The sequence below is a fragment of the Oryx dammah genome, unplaced genomic scaffold, assembly GCF_014754425.2.
Source record: "Oryx dammah isolate SB20612 unplaced genomic scaffold, SCBI_Odam_1.1 HiC_scaffold_26, whole genome shotgun sequence".
Classification (NCBI taxonomy): Eukaryota; Metazoa; Chordata; class Mammalia; order Artiodactyla; family Bovidae; genus Oryx; species Oryx dammah.
In genome coordinates, this window is record NW_024070210.1 from 52,767,738 (window position 1) to 52,792,278 (window position 24,541).

Consider the following 24,541-nt stretch of genomic DNA (forward strand, 5'->3'; position numbering starts at 1 on the left):
TTCCCGAAAAACATTCAATAGGTACTTCAGGTTTAAGCAACACAATCTAATTCAGAGAGCCAGGTTCAAGCAATGCAGTCTAATTCATAGAGAGCCAACCTCTATGGGAGAGATACGGGTTGTTTTTTTTTTTTTTCTCTAATCAGCTCAGTCTGTCTCCTAGGCTCAGCCCATACTAAACAGGTCTCTAGTCTCTGGCTCTGTGGGTGCAGCCTGAAAAAGGTGCTTCCTCACCGTTCCCTGTGCCTTCTTTTTTCTGCCTCTCCTCCTGCTCCTTCACTCCCTCTTCTCCCCAAACCTCCCTCCCATGCCTATCTGCAGAGACCCATCTCTGCTTCACGGTCAAGTCCAGACTAAAACCCTACACCCAGCAATGACTCACACCTACTAGCAAGCCTCCTTATATGCTACAAAACTCAGCAGGGACATTTATAAACCTCTCATAACAATGTGGGGAAATGCTTATGTTTTATGTTCTCATATTTAGTGAAGGCAGGTCCCCAAACTTAATATACCTTGTGTTCTCTAATATCTTTAAACATGCATGGGGATTAAAAAAAAAAAAAGCTATACTAGAACTAAATGTTAACAATGGTTTTCACTGGATACCTGTTACTTTTACATGTTTTTCTTCATAATTTAAAAAATATTTTTCATGTTTTCTACATCATGTTACTATTATAGTCAGGAAAAAAAACTTCAAGCTGTGGAGCCCACTGTAACAATTACTTCTATTTGTCTAAAACAGAAAGGTTACTTTTTAGGTTATGCTGTATATGCCACAGTCAAGTTGATTTTATATGATTAAACTGTTTGAAAAAAGAAAGAAAGAAAAAGAAGAAGCTCACAGGGGAGTTTCATTGTAAAAGACCTCCTTCTACTCCTTGGCCCCAGCAAGGCAGGCTGCAGGACAGGAGGAGAGAACAGTTCAGGAAGAGCCACTTCCTGAACATACACCCTTCATTTCCTAGAAATATTTTACACACATGTTTGTGAGGCCTAGAAACTCTACATACATGATTATAAACTTCCCCATCCATAAACCTACTTCTCATTCATATAACACATTCTGTGATGTCCCCAGAAGGGACTCCTAGGGGCCTGGCCCCAGGAACAAAAGTGGAAGCACTGCCTGGAAGTAAAGACTCACCACACTGTTTAACACATCCCTCTGAAATAGCCACCACGCACTGCGGGCTTCTGGCCTTTTCCGTGTTTGCTGATCTTGTGGGACCAAAACTCCCCTGAATCTAGGCGGCCTGCTAGTCCCTACAGTTTTTACAATTATCTTTAACTTCAGCCATCTGACTTACAGCAGCAGACCTGGATCTAGACCCAGGCTACCCACTGGGCACCCCCAAATCTGTATTCTTTGTTGGGACGGTGGTAGAAAATGACTGATTGATTATTCAACTCACCTCTGAAAGGGAGCCCTCATAAACCTTTGATATCTAAGCCAAAGTTTCATCTTAAAATACAGCTGACCCTTGAGCAAGGCAGGTTTGAATGGCAGTTTGAACTGTGCTTACTGGTAGGTTTTTTCCAACATAAATAGTACCTGTGTTTTACTATATAGATCTTTAAGTGTGGGAGAAAGTCTGCATTCAATTAGAGATCACACTACGCGGGATCCAAAGAACTAGGGCTTGAATATGGGGAAAAATGAAGGCAGGAGGAGAAGACAGCGTGAGATAGCTGGATAGCATCATCGACTCAATGGACATAAGTCTGAGCAAACTCCGAGAGACCGTGAAAGGGAAGCCTGGCGTTCAGCAGGCAGTCCACGGGGTCACAAAGAGTCGATTGAACAACAACGAGGGCTTGAATTCTGATTCTATCTAAATTCTTTAAGCTTCCAGCTCTTAGGTGAATCGTGTACCAATTCCTTTGTTTTCAAGACAGAGATAGAGCATGAGGGAGTTCCACTCCATGGGAGGTCAGCGCCCCTAACCCGCGCGTGGTTCAAGGGTCAAATGACCTATCTTACCTGGCTGTTCCAGTTAAACGTCTTAAATTTAGTTTCCAGTCAACGCTGCCTACTGAGTTATCCTCAGGCCCAGCGCAAAACTTTCCCGCCAGGCTGCTGGGATGGCGAGCGGCCCATAGGCCGCCGAGCGTGCGGGACTAAGGAGAGTTGTGATGAGTCTCACCTGCGGGAGGGCAGCCGTGGGCACTTGCACGTGGCGTGGGCGGAGCCACTCGCACCCTCACCCCCACCCCACTCTTTGGCAACCTGGGGCGTGCTCCGCTCGCTCCCCGCCCACCTCCCCGTGTGCTTCAGGCCCCGCCCCAGGCTCTAGGCGAGGTTGCCTAGGGGACCGAGCGGCGCGTCCCGCCCACCTAGCTTCTCCTGCACCTGCCCACCCGCCAGCAAGTGTGGTTCCTCCAGGGGAAGATAGGACGCTTTCTACTTGGAATATCTTAAGGGTTGCGTGGCTGTAAAACGCATTTCACCAGAGAAGACTGAAGCCAGAGCGCGCTCATCAGCCGGTATGGGAAACCAGTGCTCAAGAGCAGCTACGAAGTTGATGTTGAGCTAAACATCAGTGCTAAACATCAGCTAAGGACCACGGCAGCTCGGACACAATCCTGTTCCTCCACCTTGAAGGTACCTACCAAGCCCTCCAGTGCCAGTTCCACTCATGCCCTGCTGAGTGTCTGGCGTGGGCCTCTCAGGCCTGCATGGCCCACCTGATGGATTCCGGGCGAGACAGCCGCATGTGGCTGATATTCGCTCCTGCTTCCAAGAAGCAACAGGCTTCATTGGGTCTGAGAAAAGGGAGGCAAGGGCCTGCCCCCGTCCACTGTAAGGCAGGGATCTGGCATTAGGCAGCCCTCTGCATTGCTCACTTCTTGGAGACCAGCAGTTCCACCCGAAGGAGGCCTTTGATCACAGTAACAGAGGAGAACTGCAGTCTTCCCCAAAGTTGGCTTCCTGGGCCAGCCCTGCAGTGTGAACCTGAGACCCTGCATCCCACGACCTTCTCCCATCTCCCTGCTGCCTGGAGGACACAGCCGGCTCTTCGTGTAAAGCCCATGTGCAGACACTGACCCCTGATGCACAGGGTTCCTACTGCACATTCCCTACCCCACCCAGTGGGCACCAGTGCCCACCTCCTGGACAGTCCCAGAGCTCAGCAGGAGCCCCATGGCCACAGCCCCATCCTGCTAAAAATGGGATGGGGAACCAGCCCAGCCCCAAGAATAGCTGTGGTTGATTTTTAAACTAATGGACACTTCATCCCGGTGCAGTAATGAACACCTCACTGTACAGGCTGCCCCAGTGGGAGACAGTGGCCACCAGGCTTGCAAACGTCAAGCTGACTTAGAGATTAGGTTCTCAGAGGGAAGAAAGGTCAAGTCGTTTCAAGAGTAATGCCTGTGCTGACCAACCACTGTTCTTCCAGAGCCCCTGCCCTCTCAGGATTGCCCATTCTTTGAAGCTCAAAATTTGCCTTTCCATTTCAAGTTCAACGCAATAAATACTTGTATTCACATGGGAGAGAGCAGTTGCTAGACCAGGATAAAAGACAGTTACAAGGCCAACTGATTTTGCAAGAAGCATGATTTCTGCCTTATTTTGTTAACTTTGGTTGTCTCTATCTCTGTCACTTCAGAGCGTACGCTGATCACCATCTAGTCAGGAAAGCAACCTGCAGGGTTTTCAAGGACATGATCTACAAGCTGATTGGAGCCCTGGGTTTGTAGGAACATGATATACAAGCTGATTGGAGCCCTTTAGGGCCAGGAGAGGCAGGTTCTCTCAAGGGGGAGGGCTCTGGGGTGAAAGGAGGAAGCAAATAGTGTCTTCCCGGAAGAGCTGGGCCACGTGAGACTGAGTGGAATAGTGCTAAGTGGAAGACAAAGCTGGTGAAATATTCCATGCTCAGGCCAGCAAAGGCCTGGATTTCTATGTGCAGATTTGGAGGTCTTGGCCAAGGGAATAAACAAAGGATACAGAGGCTAGGAATAAGGCTGATGTGCATTCTCTGCATCTGTTCATATTAGAAACTCAATGTGAACTATGCAGAAAGCTCACATTAAAATAGAACTGGCAGCTATCCCACTGAAGAGCTGAGAAGTTCTGATTCCACCTCCTCCTCTGTCTCATCTATGCTCTGAAATAATTTTCTATGGTTTGTTTTCCCAGCAATTTGGAATACACTATCCAGAGAGCGTCCATCATCTTCCTTCTCTTGCTTGAAGACTCTAAATGGAACCCCTAACTTAGGCTCCTCAAAGCACAAAGTCAGATCTAAATCATGGAGCTCTGAAGTATCTGGAATACTTAGGATTTACAGGGAACGAATATTGTAAATTATAAAATTTCAAAAGAGAAAGAAGCCAGGAAGTAAACATAAAAAGATTCCCTTCCAGCGATTCATCCTGGCATGTGGGCTGTCCTGGTGACTGAGGGAAGAAATGGTAGAGAATCAGAGCAAGACTGGAAAATAGATTTTACCATTAGGGAGGGCCTCATTCCCCCCATTTACTACACCAGCCACTAAGCTGTTCCCAGATAGAACCAGTACTGTGGTGGGCAAGTTTTTAATTCCCTGCAAACACCCAGGCTTCCCCGTCAGAGGTCAGGACACTCCAGGCGCTGTATGGAGGCTGGTACTGTTCCTCATCCCTGGGCACTGCCGTGTTCAGTCTCTGAATGCAGCTGCCCCAGGGCCAGGATACTTGCTAAAGGCTAGTTGTTTCTTCCTTTACTCCAGAACCCTTCCCTTGAAGACAATCCAGGTATACATCTTCTTGAGCAGGACTTTGGAAACTCAAAAGCTGCCTAACTCTTCCATGAAGCAAGGGGAGCCTGACTTTTACTGCCTGAACCTCGGTCCTCCCTTTTCAGGATGGGTAAGGAAACCTGCCTCTCGCTCTTTTCTGATGAACTTACTGCCAAGGAAACAAGAGCTCATTCTCAAAAGGTTGTCCTGCCAAACTGTCAACAGCGTGATTAGTTCTAGTTGGAGTTTCAGTTGACTCAGATTTTCTCCTTTATACTTCTCTGTAGTTTTGAACTTCCTATAGTGATTCTATTGTCTTCTTCCTGTACGTCAGGAGAAAAGTACAAAAATAATAAAATTACTGTTTTAAGGATCGTTGTTGTTCATTTGCTAAGTTGTATCCAACTCTTTGTGACCCCAAGGACTGCAGCACTCCAGACTCCCCTGTCCTTCACTATCTCCTCGATTTTGCTCAAACTCATGTCCACTGAGTTGGTGATGCCATCCAACTATCTCATCCCCTGCCTCCCTCTTCTCCTTTTGCCTTCATTCTTTCCCAGCATCAGGGCCCTTCCCACTGAGTTGGCTCTTTGCATCAGGTGGCCAGTGTATTGGAATTTCAGTTTCAGCATCAGTCCTTCCAGTGAATATTCAGGGTTGATTTGCTCTAAGATTGACTGGTTTGATCTCCTTGCAGTCCAAGGGACTCTCAAGAGTCTTCTCCAGCACCACAATTCAAAGGCTTTAAGGACTACCTCTTACAAAACCCTTCCAGATGTTTTATCCCAGGTGAAAATCACCTACTGTGGACCACCAAGTATCTTACCTGTGCCTCCATCCTCGCCTTTATCGCTCTATGTGGTCAGCACTGCCTTGTTCTTCTTCCAATTCTTGGTGATTAGTTTCATCACCAGCATATAGCAAGCTTTCTGCTGACTATGTTAATAAGTCAATAAATGAATAAATGAATGACTGACAGATCCTATATTACCTGCTCAACTCTGGACTTTAAAATGTTTCCTAGTCATAGATGAGTTCATATCTATTAGTCATAGATGAGTTCATATCTATCTATTAGTTCATATTAGGACAAAGGTGATCCTTTAAGACCAAGATGGTTTTCCCAAGCTCAGGAATCCAAGAAATATGGCAATCTTGCTGATATAGCAACCTAAAACTTGTTTGAAATATTTGTGTATTCCTGATCCAAACTCCTTGCTAATCCTGGTATTAAGTAATCTTTCAAAATTATTAATTATCTTTAATAATTAATTAATCATACTTGGAAGTTGATTGGCTCTAATGGCTAGGAAAGTTCTAATTGTCCTTACCTACTACTTAAAAAGGACAGTCACCTCCACAGCCAGGTTCCATTGACATACCATCTTTTATGGTTTGTTTCTTATAAATAGAAAACTGATGGTTCTATTACCAAACAACAAGGGTTGCAGGGAAGGGCTAGTGACTGTTCTAAATACTCAGCCCACTTCCCTATTGTGATTTCAGGGGTTTAAGAATGCCCTCTTGAACCCCAGCCATTCTCCATTTCTTCACTAACTCCTTGATATGGGAAACAAAGCCTTCATTCCAAGATAAAGCCTACCCTATAAACTTACCTCCAAGAAAGAGACATGGCTAACAACACTGTCAAGATTTTAGCAGCATCCCACAGACACTGAAAGGAGAGAGAGGCCCTGCAGAGACCAAGCAGGAGAGTTTGGAGAACTTAAGTCTATCCTTAATCAGTCCCAGTTTTGCCCAGAGCTTACCTAGCTTTCCGACTAGACATAGGCTATTTAATGGTAGAATCTGGTTTGCTCTCCCTTTACCCTATACTGTGGAGAACAAGACTGAGCAGGATGATTAGGGACGCAGAGCTGGTAACAGCACAAATGGAAAAGAGGACTTGCAAAGGGGGAAGTGTGTTTTTTCCTGTTTTAAGAAACCTGCTGACATAGGGAATGCTCCCATTTTTCTGCAGAAATGCTGCCTTCAGTGGACAAAATTCAGCCACAATCAAGCTAATTGAATGCACAAATGTAATATTTTTCCTGGGCACCTCCAATTTAATGCTTGATGAAATCGTGTCTTTCGCATATATTTACAAAAGCTTTTCTTCATCCAGAAATGTCTGTTAAAATTGCTTATAGATGCTGAGATAGCAAATCACTCTTCTAATGTAATGAGATAAGTCATCTCTATAAACTTTGCTTGCTCAAATGTACTTGCATAAAAGAAATCAGGCTACAGGCTTTTTTCAATAAATAGAATGAACAACTAGAACTTGATGGCTATAGCATGTTCTGCCTCATTGCTAAGAGATGTTTAAAATTGCTCCCTCTCTCTCTCTTGAGCAGCGCAGTTTTCATTTTGGTAGTTGATGGAAAAAGGAGGTCAGATAAACTGATGTGGATAAGAAGCCAAAGCTGTTTGTCAAAATGTGGGGAGAGGCCTGGAGATTGGAGTCATTTTAAAAACTAAAAATTGATTTAAAAGATTTCTGTCCTCAAATCATTTTTCTTGCTAAATGTAGCCATTTTGTAAGCCTGGTTTCCTCTGCTCCAGCTATCTTTACCAATAATTTATGCCAAGGGAATTTCACCTACTGGGAAGAATTGTATGTACAATCATTGGTGCATATCCCAGTAAGACAGGTCCGAAGATCAGAGTCCATGGTAAAAATGAGGCCTCGAGAGCTTTAGCCATCTGTTTCTCCAGATTTGTCTTCCAACTCTAATCTGGAAGCCAACAATGTGACGCAGAGGTTTAGTAGGCCATCTCACACACCCCCAGGGTCACCATATAGGGCTGTTATGTACGGCTGCTCAGGCCACGCCCTGTGTAACTCCGAGGGGACAAACCATTCACATAGGCTGCGATGTGAAGGGTGTCATCTGGAGCTGGGCAATGTAACAGTCCTGTCCAGCCCCACCATGCGGGTCAGGAGAGAAAAAAAAATCATATCTTCTCAGTCATAGTTTAATTAGTTTAATAAGTTATTAAATCATGGTTTAATAAGTTTAATAAGTTCCCATGGCTACATTGCATGAATTTATCTTTAACTTATCCGAGAATACAATCAGAGTTCTTATTATCAGCTGCCGAAGTATGAAAGCCTGCCTGGTGCCCTCTTCCTTCTCTTTACAAAGTGAAATTGGGAGAAAAGTCAAATCCCCAGATGGTTCTTTACTTCAAGAAACAGTTTGGACAGTGGACTGTGAAGGACACTCTGAAATCCAGAATATGAGACCGAATTCCATGTGCCGTTTCTGTTGGTTTTGGAAAACACTAGGCAGCCACTGGTCCACTCAGGGGAGACTGCAGGCAGCACCTGGAATGGTTCTCTGGGGGCCTTCCTTTTGCCAGTCTGTCTTTTGGATTTCCTTTCACACCTGCTGGGGGGTCTAGACCAGCCAGGCCAGGGGCCGGGAGCGCCTGCCCAGCCCTGCCTTCTCCCTCCACTTTTCTGTCTGCTGGTGAAACACACTGTGTGATGGGAAGAAACAAAGCCTAAATACTGCTCAGCCCCATCCCTTCTGAGGTCAACACCAGACTGTGGGGGAAGCAGAAAGTCTCCACTTCATAGGCAGTTCTGGGGACTCTGCCCTCAAGCACGTGAAAAAGTCTATTTTGGGATGAGAGGAATCAAATCTAATATGCATAGGAGGAGACATTTGAGAAAAACCTCTATTTTTAGCCGAATTTGCATTATTATTTATTTATTTTTTTATTGAAGGATAATTGCTTTAGAGGAGAAGGCAATGGCACCCCACTCCAGTACTCTATGCCTGGAAAATCATATGGATGGAGGAGCCTGGTAGGCTGTAGTCCACGGGGTCGCTAAGAGTCGGATTCGACTGACCGACTTCACTTTCACCTTTCACTTTTCACTTTCACCTTTCACTTTTCACTTTCATGCATTGGAGAAGGAAATGGCAACCCACTCCAGGGTTCTTGTCTGGAGAATCCCAGGGACGGGGGAGCCTCGTGGGCTGCCATCTATAGGGTCACACAGAGTCGGACACGACTGAAGTGACTTAGCAGCAATTGCTTTACAGAATTTTCTGTCAAACCTCAACATGAATCAGCCATAGGTATACATATATCCCCTCCCTTTTGAACCTCCTTTCCATCTCCCACCCCATCCCACCCCTCTAGGTTGATACAGGGCCTGTTTGAGTTTCCTGAGCCATACAGCAAATTCCTGTTGGCTATCTATTTTATATATGGTAATGTAAATTTCCATGTTACTCTTTCTATACATCTCACCCTCTCCTCCCCTCTCCCCATGTCCATAAGTCTATTTTCTATGTGTTTCTCCATGGTTGCCCTGTAAATAAATTCTTCAGTACCATCTTTCTAGATTCCGTATATATATGTTAGAATACGATATTTATCTTTCTCTTTCTGACTCACTTCACTGTAGAATAGGTTCTAGGTTCATCTACCTCATCAGAACTGACTCAAATGCATTCCTTTTTATGGCTGAATAAGAGTTGACTCATTGGAAAAGACCCTGATGCTGGGAGGGGTTGGGGGCAGGAGAAGGGGACGACAGAGGATGAGATGGCTGGATGGCATCACTGACTCAATGGACATGAGTTTGAGTGAACTCTGGGAGTTGGTGATGGACAGGGTGGCCTGGGTTCTGCAATTCACGTGGTTGCAAAGAGTCAGACACGACTGAGTGACTGAACTGAATATTCCATTATGTACACGTACCACAACTTCTTTATCCATTCATCTGTTGATGGACATCTAGGTTGCTTCCATGTTCTAGCTATTATAAATAGTGCTGCAATAAACATTGCGATACATGTGTCTTTTTCAATTTTAGTTTCCTTGGGGTATATGCCTAGGAATTTGCATTTTCTCCATTTTGTTTTCAGAGTTTTTGATCATCTTTACTATCATTATTCTGAATTCTTTTTCAGGTAGTTTGCCTATTTCCTCTTCACTTATTTGGACTTCTGTGTTTCTAGTTTGTTCCTTCATTTGTGTAGTATTTCTCTGCCTTTTCATTATTCTTTTTTTTAACTTATTGTATTTGAGGTCTCCTTTTCCCAGGCTTCAAGGTTGAATTCTTTCTTCCTTTTGGTTTCTGCCCTCCTAAGGTTGGTCCAGTGGTTTCTTTAAGCTTTGTATAGGGTGAGATTTGTGCTGAATTTGTGTTTGTTCATTTGTTTTTCCTCTGATGGGCAAGATTGAGTGAGGTGGTAATCCTATCTGCTGATGATTGGGTTTGTATTTTTGTTTTGTCTTGCACAGGGTGCTGCTGGTGGTTGGGTGATGCTGGTTTTGTATTGAAGTGGTTTCTTTTGTGTGAGTTCTCACTATTTGATTCTCCCTAGGGTTAGTTCTCTGGTAGTCTAGGGTCTTTGAGTCAGTGCTCCCACTCCAAAGGCTCAGGGGTTTATCTCTGGTCAGGAACGAAGATTTCACAAGTGGTTTGTTATGGAATTAAGTGAGATTAAAACAAATATCCAAAAACAAAAAACCAAAGATGAACCCCAGAATAATGGCAGTTCTGAAATCAGGCAAATAATTAAAATAATGGAATATACACATATACACCCATGCTGCTGCTGCTGCTAAGTCGCTTCAGTCGTGTCCAACTCTGTGTGACCCCATAGACGGCAGCTCACCAGACTCCCCCGTCCCTGGGATTCTCCAGGCAAGAACACTGGAGTGGGTTGCCATTTCCTTCTCCAGTGCATGAAAGTGAAAAGTGAAAGTGAAGTCGCTCAGTCGTGTCCAACTCTTAGCGACCCCATGGACTGCAGCCTACCAGGCTCCTCCGTCCACGGGATTTTCCAGGCAAGAGTACTGGAGTGGGGTGCCATCACCTTCTCCAATATACCCATAAGCAAAGTCAAAACAGTCCAACAAAAATAGAGTACAGTAGATTGACCTGGCAAACAAAGAAAATCAAAAATTATATTTACCAGTTAAGAATGAAACTAATTAAAGCACAAACTGGAAAACAAAACTAAAGCAAGGTGCCAAGTGGGGAATAAAGCAATGAAAGCAAAACTAACAAATATGTTGAGAAGAAAGAAAAGAAAGAAAGAATAGATATGCAAAGTTAAATAGAGGTAGATGAAGAAGATTTTCATACACTAAAGATTAACTGCAAGGGGAAAAGAACAGTAGGAAAGGCAAACAAAGGAATAAATGTAGAAAAAATATAATAGGTTTAAAAATTAAGAATTAAAATTATAAAAAAGAGAAAAGAAAAAAATGGAAGAAGAAAGAAAAAAAGGAAAAGGAAAACTCCACAGACCTGCCAAAACCCAATGTAGAGGCAGAGGTTTATAACAATAAAAAAATGTGACTGAGGGGAAAAACAAACTCAAAAGCTTAACTGGATTTCATATTGCCAATAAAATTAAAAAGTACACCGGGGGGGGGGGGGATCCAAAAGATTCTACAGAACAAGTCAAAAAAATAAGAATAATAAATGGTTTTACTGAGTCACTGCTGTCAAGAGTCCTTTCCCACACCAGGAGTCACAGTCCACCTTACCTCCCTAGGATGCCCTCCAACACTGCTGATCTCTGGACCTGCTGTGGGGCAACTCTAATCTGGTCCTATTCCTGTGTGTTCTTGCCTTCCATGTCCACAGTTATCAGCACTAGTGCATTTTCTTTTGTGGGAGCTTTCAATGGCTTTTTATATATTCCAAAGACACATAGGCTGTCTAGTTGACCGTGTGATTTTAATCTGCAGCTTGTACAGCTGGTGGGAAGGTTTTTGGTCTTCTTCCTTAGCCATACTGCCCTCGAGTTTCTACTGCGTGTGGGTCGTCCACTGGGGTGTGCTTCTGAGGCTGCCCTGGAGGACTGGGGTTTGCCCCTGTGAGGGCCAGGTGTGGAGGTGGTGCAGTTGCTTGGGTCGCAGGGGTTCTGGCAGCACCAGGTACTCAGGGGGGTTGGTGGCTAGGGCAGCAGGAAATATATGCTCTCGAAGGGTATGGCAACCAGTATTGGCCAATACGCTCCAGGATTCTTGCCTGGAGAACCCCTCTCCCTGACAGAGAAGCCTGGCAGGCCACAGTCTACAGGGTTGCAAGAGTCGGCCACAATCGAAGCAACTCTGTGTGCATACACGGAAGACTTTTTTTGCCTGTGGCAGCTGGCCCCAGTAAGAGTTGAGCATGAAAGTGGTGCAGCTGCTTGGTTTACGGGGACCCTGGTGGCACCAACTGAGCAGGGACATGGACTGCCTTCGGCACAGGAGTTATGGCCCTATCAGAGTCTTTGTTCCAGCCTCTTGTAGCTGGCGATCAGACTTCTTTGGCCAGTCTTTCTCCGCAGCTCTGCCTGTTCAGGCACTCAAAGGGTTCCCTTGCCTGGGGTCCTTCTCTGTTGTTTGGTGCCTCAGGCACATAGAGGAGCCCCCTGGCTGGGATCCTACTCTGGATTGGAGCAGCAGGCACTTAAAGGGGCACCTTGGGTGGGGTCCTACTCTGTAGTTCAGTGCCTCAGGCACTTGCTGGGCCAGCCTCTCCATTGTTCAGCTGCCCATGCTGGCCTGTGTGTGGAGAGGCTATGGTGATGGCTCCACCCCCTATGCTGGACTCAGCGGTATCGCCTTGCTTCCATGGCTGCTGGGCTTTCCTCCACAGGCGTTTCCCCCGACCATCTCTTCCCTCACATCCCCCCGATCTGTCTCTTCACAGTCAACAGCAGCCCTCACCCTGGGATTGCTCCACAATCCCTAAACTCCAGCTCCTAGCTGCTGCACCTTCCAGGGGACCAGCGTTCCTGTCTGGGGTATACACGGCTGCGGCAAGGACTGTGATTCTCATTCCATTTAGGGTGGTACAGATCAGTTGTTTCACTCTCAGCCTTAAATGTTTTTCCTCTGCCTCTGACAATTGCCCTGATGTGGGGATCGGACCCCTGCTTCAGTTCCCCAACTCGTCGAGAGCAGGTCCAGTCCCACGAACACTCCTGTTTTTCCCCCTGGTTCCTTCATCCTACCAACAGACGTGGTTCTATATATTCTTTTCCACTGGTCAGGTACTCCTGTTCACTCTCAAGTGGTATTCTGCATGCATTTCTGTGTCTGAAGGTGTATTCCTGATGTATCCATGGAGAGAGATGTACTCTAGGTCCACCTACTCCTCTGCCATCTTGTTCTCTCCGCTAACTTGCATTTTAAAGAATATCTCATTGGATTTACAGGCACTTCAAGGACCACTTAGGGACTCAAAGAGTTACGTTCCATCTGAGTTTCTACCTAAAGTTTGCCAAAGGTCAAAATAGCAAATCAGTCAGCTCACAGATGTCTCATCATGTATTTAATGTGGTGGTGTTTTCACCAGATCTGAAAGCTGAAAAGTGGGGCAGAGGTTCTCCAGATTCCCCTCTGTGTCCAACCAGCCCATTTCACACCTGCATTCCCATTACTGCCTAGACCCTGCAGGCCACCAAGTGCATTGGACATTAGCCAGAAGTCAAGAATCAGCAACTGCCAGGGCATCCTCTACAAACAGGAAATGTAAGAATTTAGGGATAGTTATCAACACTGCCCCAGCCCTACCCCCAGCTGAGGGGAGATACCTGTTATGAGCAAGCTGTCTGCAGGGTCCTGGGCTAGAAGCCTAAGAACAGCGTCTTCACCTGGCGAATGGAGACAGATACATCAATACACATACCTGTTTAGCTTGCAGCCTAGCCAATCCATGGAAGGAAGGACCAGAGACCACGTGACTCTAGGAAGGCACCTGGCTGGTTGGGAGGAGAGTAAGAGGGAGACGTAATTCTCACTGCACTGACCCTCTGTGCCTTTTGAAATGTGAACCAGGTGTAAGGATCAGCTCTCCTCCATGATCAAGACCATGTGAAGTGTGTGCAGAGCTTCCTGCCAGATGTAACACTCTCCCTTAGATTTCAGGGTGAGGTTGAAATGTTTCCTTCTCTGGGTCATCCTTCTCAATCCTCCCAGGCAAAACCGCTTTCTTCTCGGTGCACGTGTCCACTTGTGTTACACTTCCTGGACAAGAATGCTGTAGCCTGACTCACTGACATGTGAGCCCTCGAGGTTGGGACAGGATGGTGTTTATTCGTCTGACTCTTATGGGAATATTTGCAGTATTTGCTGAACACACCATCCCACCCCTTTTCCCAGTTTGAGGCCCCTGCAGATGCTGGTTTTCACCTGTATAAAGATGAGCAGAGATGAAGGGGTCATTCTGGGATTTCCCCCAAAGAAACTTCTCTGTTTATCCCTTGGGTAAACAGAAATGCCTAATACAATCTTCTGTTTATAATGAAAGAAGCATCCAATCCACTTTTGATACACCTCCTGTGCTGTTCCAATACACTAGGTGCTAACCACATATGGACACTGATTATTTGAAATGTCAATAGCATGACTGAGGAATTAACATTTTAAATTATTTCATTTAAATAAACGTAAATGTAAACAGCCACATCTGGATAGTAGCTACCATGTTGGACAGCTCCTATTCAAGAGCTTTCTTCCTCGAGGGGACAGCCTTACCAGCTGAACAAGACAACCCTGAAGCATGTCTTGATTTTGAAACAATTGAGAGCAAGGTCCACAAGTACCTGTTCCTACAGTAAAAATTCAGTTTATTCATCTGTTTATGACACAGTACTCGAGAGGCAAAGTGTTTCACATCATAGATTTCACTTCCAAATCCTTGGAATGTTCATTTCTTTGGCTATAAAGAGGGACTAGCCAGGAAAGCCAGGTAATGCATAGGAAACTAAACTAACAAAAGAGCGGGTGGGGTGGGCAGCGCTAATGTCATCCTCCCAGGGATGGGCACAGGGGGCTGTTAGCCGCAAGCTGACTGTGGAGAACTGTTAGCTGGAGCACGGAGCAGCCGTCCCGGATGCTTGGGCCCTCGCAGGGGTTCAGTCATCCCCACCACACAGGTACAGCAGCGCTTTCTGGTAGTCACCCTTGGTGTCTTGCTACAAATGGCCAAGAAAAAAAGAAATCCTAGGTCAGGAGACAGATCCAAATTCTGCAGGAACAGAGAAGCAGGCCCACGGCACATGGAGGCCCTGTGGGACCTGCCCAGATGCCCCCACACCATCAGAGGATCCTCAGAGAGTGGTCCAGGGGGATTACTGCCACAGCGTAGAAAACGGGCGGTTCTGGGGATTAACATGGTATGTGAGCAGAGAACAGAACCTGGTCTGCTCCTCCTGCACTGAGGTCCTGCAGATACCACCCTCTTTCTCCCCAGCCTGCACCCTTCCAGAGAAGACACATGAGGCCCCTTCCTGTCTCCCTGTGTTGTTTTGTGGACTTTTAATATCACATGGGAAGAAGCTGATAGATTAAGGAAATAATTACGTAAGAGTCTAAATGGCCCCAGAATTTTAAACATATGCCCTGTGAAACCTAGTTGTAGTGAACTCAGCTCTGAATTCATCCCTGGTGACCACTGACATGCCTTTGACATTTTCAGGATCTTTCAGAAAAAGGGGTTTGCAACATACGTCTGAACTAAACACAGTGGGAGGGACCACAGTGACTGCAATCAGTGCTTATAAAAGGATGCTCCATTCCTCCAAAACAGGGACAGGCTAAACCAGGGGAAGAGACGGGGGTTCTGAGTGAGGAAATGTTGCCCAGGCTTATCACAGAGGAGTTTTAAGAAATGCAAATATAATAAAATGCAGTTTGAATTGACTGAAGTCTTTTCAGGATGTTAGCAAGTTTTACAGTATCACTGTCATGAACACCAACTATCACTGTAGAATAGGTGTGGAAATATAAAATATTTGCCTGATTCTTTAACTTTCCAGGACACGTTGTAATAGCACTTTGAGAATAAACCCCTGATATTTGATGAGTAGCATCTCTTCCCTGGGGAGTTAGGAAACAGAAAACCACCATTTTGCCATTGTTATGACAGACACCCGCCTGAGACCCCCAGCCCTCTGATGGCCAGGTGGGGCTTACCTGAATGTAGTAGTACAGGGACTTGCCGTACTTCTTCTTGAATTCAGATCTAATTTTCAACATGTCCACTTCACTGCGCGAGACCATGATTCTAATCAGGACCTTGTCGCGAGTGCCCTTGCCCTGAAAATCAAATTCACACTCCAAGATACAATTCACTTACAATGTTAATCATTAAAAAGGAGTCTAGCGGGGACTTGGTGATCCAGTGGGTAAGACGTCAAGTTCCTAACTCAGGGGGCAGGGATTCAATCCCTGATTGGGGAACTAAGATCCTGCCTGCTGCACAGAAAAAAAAAAATATATATAGTAATAAAAAAAAAAGTCTAGTCGGTTCTCTTGCACATAGAACTGACCTAGGTTCTTGATGCTGCCCTAAGAGATTACAATGATAACAGTGAAACTGCTCCCTAAAGAACAATGAGCATCTTGGAATTCCAAACACACCAGTGGCACAAACCCCTCCACACCATGCGTTTAACAAACGTGAACTGAGCACTAACTACTGCAAGGCTCAGAGTTAAAGCACGCGAGTTCACCCACGTAACACAAAGCTCCTGGCTCTTGGGGGCTCGGGGAGCACACGTAATCACGTTCACCACAGCTCTGTGCCATCATGAATGGTACAAACAGTAAGGACCACTGAGTTTACTTCCAGAACCTTACACCAGAGAACAGGTCAAATGTGACGTGGAACCTAAGGGGAACGGGAAGAGAGGCCGTGTAGGTAAGAGGGTGGCCCAGGAAGAGGCGGCAAGGGCTCGGAAGCCGGAAAGCACGAGGCACATGACAAGTGGGAAAGGGGATGGGACCGTGGGAAGAGATGGCCCCTGAAGGGAGAGCTGCAGGGCTGGCTTTGGACTCATACAGACCCAAGTTCAAGTCCGGCTATGCACCCTCAAGCAAGCCGAAAGCTTTCCAAGCTCCATTCTCCTCCTCTAGAAAGAAGATGGCCACACAAGCCCCATAGGTCTTTCAGTAATGATTTACGATGAGGTCAGCCGCACAATGCCTACAGCACAGTGGTCGCTCCACAGCCTCTCTCTTCCTTGCCCATCCTCACTCTGGGGCACCAGCGGGGAATCACTGAGAAAGCTGAGCAGGAATCTAACGTGATCACCATCTGGCATTTTCTGTCCTGTGGTACTTTGTTTTCTGCCTGTCCACAAAAATGCACTGAAGTAGCTGGGAGAAGCCGAAGACTGAGAATCACTGGACTGCGGGCTTCCCTCTGACAGGTTGCAAGCACAGCTGACCAGTGTGGCCACCTAGACAATGGGGTCTCTCCCGCCATCCGTTAGTTACGGAGACTTAGTTTGGGCCACAAAGAAAGGAAAGCCTAGTGCAGAAACATGGGCTTCTCGGCAGGCTGCTCTTACCTTCATGGAGTCATACAGTCTGTCAGCAAAATACAAGGGCTTGTTCTGAATGCACTGGACTGCGGGGAGGAGAAAAGGGTCAGCAAAGGGGCTGCACAATGGGAATGCTCAGGGAAAACCGGGGACCCTCTAAAGCCCCGAGTGCTTTCAAATCAGGGGAGTCTGAGGGCCACAGAAACTGACGTATATACGTGTGCTGCCCCCAAGGACAGAGCCCTTTCCCTGGTTATCTTGTTCTGCCTGGGCAGCTCTCCATCCTACCAACATAACCCCTTCTTCAGTCCCACATCTTAAATTCGTACGGTGAAGATTGTGAAACTACCTACAACATGTAAAGAAGTCACACTTCCCAAAGCCACTTGAATTATCAGGATGGTCATTTGTTACTTCTCTGCTTAAGCACAGTGAACTGAAAGCTGATGTTCACTAGGATGGGGCAGTGGCGGGGGCGGGGTGTGTGTGTGTGTGTGTGCACTTGCTTACCCAGATTCAGAAAGGCATTTTCCAGGTCTCCTTTGACCTCCTTCTTGATGCTCTCCAGCATGTCATAAGGGCTGTAGCTCTTGTACCTTTCAAATACTAAAGAAAAGCAACAAACAATTATTGTAATAGAGCCACTAAGAGAGCTGTCAATGGTCACCCACGGAGTTACACATGACACACACACGGATGATCACAGCATTCTAGGGGTTAGGGACTGCCTTGTGAACCAGGGCCAACACTGCACCAGCTGCCCTGGGACAGCCCTCCCATGCATCCGTCCTGAATGGCACAGCCCAGGGCATGTATTTTGACCATCTTCATCTCTGTAGAGTGGAACCCATTTTATCTAAGCTACAAGAACCAGCACATAGCACCCAGCCAATTCCATTATTTGAAAAAATGTGGCAAGAGAAAATAACCTAGACAGGAAGAGGCAGCCCACCAAACAGGTACCAAACATGGAAAATATTTAGGGGGGAAAAAAAGCATCCAAGATGGGAGAGAAGGGTGAATGGATTTGGCGAGGAAAAATGCGTGAGATCACAGGGTACAGAGTGGAGAATGAACTCTGTTCTGGCAGACCCGAGCCCCAACACAGACACCCGCTGGCAATGACCCATCTGGGAGGGCCCTTCATTCAGGCCCCAGGACTCTAAGGCCTCCCCAGAGCAGCACCCACCTTTCTGGAGGTGGCACACACTCCGCTCGGTCATGATGCTGATCCACTTGGGGACATCAGTTCCTTTCCTTTTCACACCGGCATCATAGAGATCCTGAGAGCACAACCAGCCAGCAAGGCCATTAAAAACATCACGCAAAAAAAAAAAAAAAAGCTATGCGTTCAAGATGCCAAATGAGAGAGGATGGCACTGCAGGCACAGGAAACATGTGCTATTTTCTTGATCAATGTCAAAGTCTTGATTAAGAGCAGTCTTCCCGAGGCACGGACATGCAGTATGAGATTAGGTTGTTTGTGAGGCTGATGCTGAACCTGAACACCGAGGGAGGAACCAAGAGCTTCTACTCATCTACAGTAGGATAAGCCAATGCTCACTAGTGCCTCCAGCTCACCTCCATGTGGCCCTTCCATCTACTGAAGACAGCTGCAGGTCAGGCGCCCACCCTGGGCTTCTTAGAGACTGAGAAAATGATGTAGCTGGGAAAAAAGGCTGCTTCAACCACATTCTCAGTTTCTAGAAAATTTAGGGGCTACAAGTAATGCTAAGAATGTCAAGGAAGGAGGGAGAAAGGCTTACCCAGGAACCAGTACTCATTGAGTGACTGTCCACTACCTGGGCGCTGCAAAGCCTAACTTCCATTTCTTTATTAAAAAGCTTTTTCTACCTTCTGCTAAAAATGCTGTGTGAAATATACTGAATTTTAAAACTAAAACGAATTAAAATTAACCTTGTTCTTCAGCTCCTCTGAAATACACTGAGACATCTGTCGACCCTCTGGGAAAGGCAGGCAGTTCACAGTGATCTGAATCAGCTTCCCAACTAGTTCTCAGTGATTATGGGATGAGAAGCAGCAGGAGTTCCATCTGGCCAGAAAGGAAGGAAGGACCTCTGCCTCCCTCGTCTGCTCCCCCACCGGCCGGGGCAGTGAGCTCCCCCGTCCCTGGCCACGCCTCTACCACCTCCTTCCACTGCTGTGTGTGGTATACTGTATGAGGGCTCATTTGCAGCAACTGGGCACCAGTGCGCGCAGCTGTGGCACACCCTGTGGAAACTGGCTCCTCCATACAAGCAAAGCTTGAACGAGCAAATGTGAGTCAGGTGCTGATCCTGGAACCAACACTGGCATTAGAAGGTCGTGTAACTATGGCTCCCAGAAAGTGCAAATGAAGCCCACAGGTTCTTTGACGTTTCTCCCTCCCAAACATGGAGCCCATCTCCTCTCCCGCTGTCTGGAGGCTAGACCTAGGGACTTGCCTCTGATGAACAGAGTGTGGCAGAAATGACAGTGTGGGGCTCTTGAGGTCACATCCTAAATGGTACCTGGCTTCTTCCTGACACTGTCTCTCTTGGATCACTCCTTCTGGGAGAGCCTGCGGTCACACTCTGGGAACACTCAGACAGCCCCTTAGCGAGGCCCATGTGGAAAGGCACTAAGGCCTCCTGTCAACAGTCACGTGGGTGGGTCATCCAGGCAGCCTCCTGACGCAGTCAGGCCCTCAGAGGATGCAGCCCTGGTCAACAATTTGTCTGCAACCTCATGAGAAGCTCTGAGCCAGAACCACCCAGCCAAGCCACTTCCCAGTGCCTGACCCACGGACACGGAGGGGTAATACACGCTTGTGGTTCTAAGCCACTGAGTTTCGACGTAATTTGTTACACAGGACAGATGACTACAAAGACTATCCAGAGATTAGGAAACAAAACATCAAACCAAGAAGCTTGGCACTCACCCTGGCGTCCTGGTCTATCAGTTCATAATCAATGACAGAGCCATCCTCCGCTCTCCGACCCTGAAAGAAAAAAAAAGAGAGAAAGAACATCAAATGTATATCTTTGTACATTTTAAAACTGAAAATGTTTATTTCTCCCCAACTCATGTAATCCACTATTTACTGAATGGACACCCTCTGAAAATTATTCTTCACTTAAAAGTCTAGGCAAGACCAAGGATTGCTACAATAATTGAGGCAGTGAAGTGGGGGGCTGTACCCTCTGTGGTACCCATTCCTGGGCTAAGCACCTTACAGAATCCACCCTCTGTCCACCCCCCCCGAAAAGGTAATGATATTTAAATTCCTTCCCTCAGAGAGCACACAATCCAGAAGGACAAATAAGGATGGGATAAATGGTAAAGCTAAGTATCTGTGGCTCTAAGTAGATGTGAAATGCAAAAGAAGGGAGAAATCTGTCAAGTAGTATCATCAGCAAAGTCTATGGACAATGGGGTACAGCTGAGGTAAACCCAAAGGATGTGTCAGATGAGGGTGGTACAGGGGAATGGGAGAAAGGCCCTCCACGCAAGAGGAAAGTCTCAGAGGAGTGAGGTGAGCAGGGGGAAAGCCTGGGCAGGAAGACTAAGGGAGGGCCAGGGTACAGAGGATGCCTGAGGCAGTTGAGAGTTTGTATGTGATACAACAGAAATGAGTTTCAATCAGGGTATGAGTAAAACGGTACAAGTGGATTTCAAAATGATGGGTAGGTGACCAGACTCAGGGCAGGTGGTAGAGAAGGGAGCTGGGGAGGGCGGAATGGAGGTATAGGTGGCCAGGATGGAGTATGCCCCCTTGTCTTCAGGGTTCCTGGATGAAATTCCTCTTCCCTTGCAGCGCTCAGAGTCATTAAACAGCACATGGGTCAGAACTCAGACTTAGAAGCGAAGTGCCTTTCAGCTACATTAATGTGTTCACCTTGGCAAACAAGCAAAGACCTTCTCCCCAGGCAAACCACTACCTGGGCAAACCATCCCTTAAGAAATTATAACAGGTGAAAGAAACAGGAGGGTCACTTCCCACTGGGTCCTATGTGACAACAGAGAGAGGCAAAATGACTTTCTCCAAGTCACAAGGCTGGCACAGAAATCCAGGCCAGGAGCTAAGAGCTGCCTCTTCCTCCTCTGGCCCCAAAGCCCACCTGACCATACGGTTTTGCAGGATAAGAAATCCTATTATACAAAAATGACAACTCTGCAGTTGACAGTGCAAACCCACTGTCAAAATACAGCTGGAATTTCTGATGCAGGCCCAGAGGACTGAGTTAATTCGCTCCCGAGTATAAAATGAGGTATGCAACTTGCTTTGGGAGGAAGCAAGGACAAAGAAACGAGCCAGAAACTAACCTTTGCAAGGGCGACCATCAGCTTGCGGAAGTCGCCAGATGTGTCGGAAACGATGTCCTTCTCCAGATCGGTCTTGTACACTTGGAAAACAACACATCTGGTTTAACACTTCCTGCCTACGCAGCCAGCCACCCCACCCATCCCCTGCCCACTAAGCCTCTGAAAAGCAGAAATCTGTGGCAGCGTGGATGTACCCCTAAAAATGAGGGTGGATTCTCAAGAAGGAATTTTACCCTCATAAAATCAGAACTAGTATTATTATATTATTGTCAGTGACAAGCGATACACAGAGCAGGAATAGAAAGGGAATCCTCAAACTCACCTTTGATCAGGGACCTCCTGACTAGCTAAAATACTATTTCCCAAACTTCTTGATTATACTTATTTAGAACATCAAAAAGTTTGGAGGACTACACACACACACACACACAATTGTGCTTTATATCTACTGATTGAGAAAATACACAATGGCAAAAAACTAGTAAGAATTAAAGGGTACTTTTGAATGAATACTCAAAATAACACCTATGGGGATACCTTCTACTTCTCCCCATCAGATCTCTTTTGTTTCATAGTCTGCTTTCCCTCCTGTATATCCTTCTGAACTAGTTCTAGGGGGATGTAGTCACAAAGCCCAGGCCGTCAGGAGATGGAGGAGAGTGACCTGGTCACAGCAAACCCCTGGACAGTCCAGATGGCAGGTGTTTCTACACATGGAATCCAGGGATCCTATCCTGAACACCAGACCAGGGGGCCAGGATAGTGGTCCCAGAAACAAGGTGGAGTGGGTGCACCATGGACCTGGGGCTACTCACTTTCCTTGTAGACTCTGTTGATCTCCTGCAGCTCCTGGTTGGTCCTTGAGCAGATGATCTCAATGAGAGAGTCCTCATCAGTGCCCAGCCCCTGGGAACCAGGCAGCACAGACATTAGCAGGGATACCCCTCCCGGCCACTAGCCCACTTCTCTGAACTCAGTCAGGTAAACTGCACACACGAGCTCAGTCTACAGTGCGCCCCTTTCTGCATTCCTCCTGAGGGATCTGTACTGAGTCCTTGGCACAAGGTAATGTTATATTCTATTCCTTTAAAAAAAAAAAAAAAAAAAGCTTTACTAGAATCAAGGACAGTTTAACTGGCATTTTTTTTTTTAGCTCAACTATATATATACACACATACACACACACACACATATATATATATATTTCCCCACTATATATAAACATATAGTGAAATGGGAAGAGACAGTAATGGAATACACCAACATGTAAGAATACAGCCCTTTTTGGCGATGGGTTTATAAAATGAATAACTTCATCTTCACTTTGTTTCTTTATTTTTCAACTCCTCTAATAATCAGCCATTATTTTCATAGATAAGAAATCATTTACTTTATTACACAATTCTGCTCATTGATTTAAAATAAAAGAATATAGAGATTTTGAGCTGTTGTTGGCAGCCAGCATCGTTAGATTGAAATAAGTCTTTTACGAGGGAAAGGTATAGATAAGATAAAATTTTTAGCTTTACCTCTTTGAAATGTAAAACTGGGTTAATGTTAAAAATTTCATTCTTGTACTCCCATTTTTGCTTGATTACTATGCACTCTTCAGGCATTTTAGAGAAGCAAAAGGAAATAATGAAGCGCCAAATAAACCTAGACACCAACACTTTATTAAGGAATGAGAATTTGATGGGTGATGTATTCAAATTTAATATATACACTTTTGAGCTGGCGTGCCAGATAGCTTGAAAGGACTCAATGAAACATGTATTTCAAAGCTGGCTTCATGATCAAAGTCAAGATTTAATAATCAGGATTCTCTAATGCTCATCTTTCCGAATATGGAAACATCACTTTGAACTAAGCAGAATTACAACTGTTTAAAATGTAAATCAATTATAAGGTGTTAATACAATAAGAAACTTACTTATCCACATGAGAAGTGTGTCAGCTATTAATTAAACTTATTAGAGTTTATATGCCCCTGAAAAAGTAGTTTGTATAATATGAGCTAAGCCTCAGGTTAATAGTTAATTCTGAATTTTATTCCTCAATCTGATCTATGAGCCAAGGCCTCTTCTCCAAGAGTTTTTAATCATGATTTGTAGAGGTGCCTGCAAAACCAAAATTCCTTCCCTTAGCAAAAGGTCTACACAACATTCTATATAAATATTATACAGAGACTACCAAGCATCTTCACATATTTTAAGGGGCAGTTTGTCAATCTCGAGGATGTAAATATAGTCTAAAAAATAACTCATGCATTGGAAGAAATGTTATTTCTTAACATTGTTGAAATATAAAATAGGTAAAGCAACATAGATTTGTTTTCTTGCATCACTGATATGCCCATTTTAATACAGGAAAATTCTGAGTGTTTTTTCTCTATATTTAAAAGTGACCTTGGCAATTTCAAACTTGGCCCAAGCGCTCCACAGACTGTCCACAGTTCCCATCACAAGGGCAATGTCTACTGTAACATATGGCAGATATTGCCAGTGGTATTGCCAGAAGTCAAAACAGATTTTTTTTTAAAGCATTGTTCAGTTAATGTCACTCAGAGCTTTATGGATTTCAGAAGGGTACTCAGCTGTGATAGCTAATGGACGAGCTGGCCCAAGGTCAAAGATCCAGCAGTCAAAGCACGTTTCACTGGACCCAGTTACAGAGATTACAATGGCGATGGACAGCTCTCACAGGTCTGTTTCAGGTCACTAATACCTAATAACAGATACAAGTAAAATCGCACAAATCACAGCTAAATGAATTCTTGAAGAAAATAAGATAGACTGATCTGAAGTGACGATGGTGAGAAGAAACCCAGGAGAGGCTGGTTCATCCACGGCTCCAAAGGTCCCAAGACTGAGTGTTTTCAGTGTTCTTTTTATCACGCAGGATCTTTAAGTGTTGTTGACATCTTATCATTCTTAATTATACCTTCCCTTCAACATAGTCTCCTTAGATAACTCAGAGCCAGTCTGCTCAAATAAACTGAGCACAGCTTAGGCTTAAGCCGGAAAACTGATTTCAGAGCAAATAGCAGCCCTGAGCTATCAACTTCGGGGCCCTGGAAATGCCTGGCTGGGAACCTGCCTCCCTTTCGAAGTGTTCTGTGGGAGAAGCGATGACAACTGAATTGTAACATTAGCTAGTGACAGGCTTACAGGTCTGTCTCTCCGTTAATTCAGAAATGGTGGCATC

At 45.6% G+C, this 24,541-nt stretch overlaps 1 protein-coding gene across 5 annotated transcripts in view; it reads right to left on the reverse strand.

Moving 5' to 3' along the window:
• Positions 1-14,305: 14,305 nt before the first annotated feature.
• Positions 14,306-24,541, reverse strand: part of ANXA2 (annexin A2) — a 66,739-nt gene continuing 56,503 nt past the window's right edge. For all 5 annotated transcript variants that reach the window (XM_040226655.1, XM_040226654.1, XM_040226652.1 and 2 more), the window contains 8 exons: positions 22,153-22,243; positions 21,338-21,417; positions 19,953-20,012; positions 18,222-18,315; positions 17,543-17,638; positions 17,060-17,118; positions 15,681-15,803; positions 14,306-14,680 (listed from right to left, as the gene is read on the reverse strand). In XM_040226655.1, the coding sequence (XP_040082589.1) occupies positions 14,621-14,680; positions 15,681-15,803; positions 17,060-17,118; positions 17,543-17,638; positions 18,222-18,315; positions 19,953-20,012; positions 21,338-21,417; positions 22,153-22,243 (663 nt within the window). In that variant the 3' untranslated portion in view covers positions 14,306-14,620. The remainder of the gene's footprint in view (positions 14,681-15,680; positions 15,804-17,059; positions 17,119-17,542; positions 17,639-18,221; positions 18,316-19,952; positions 20,013-21,337; positions 21,418-22,152; positions 22,244-24,541) is intronic.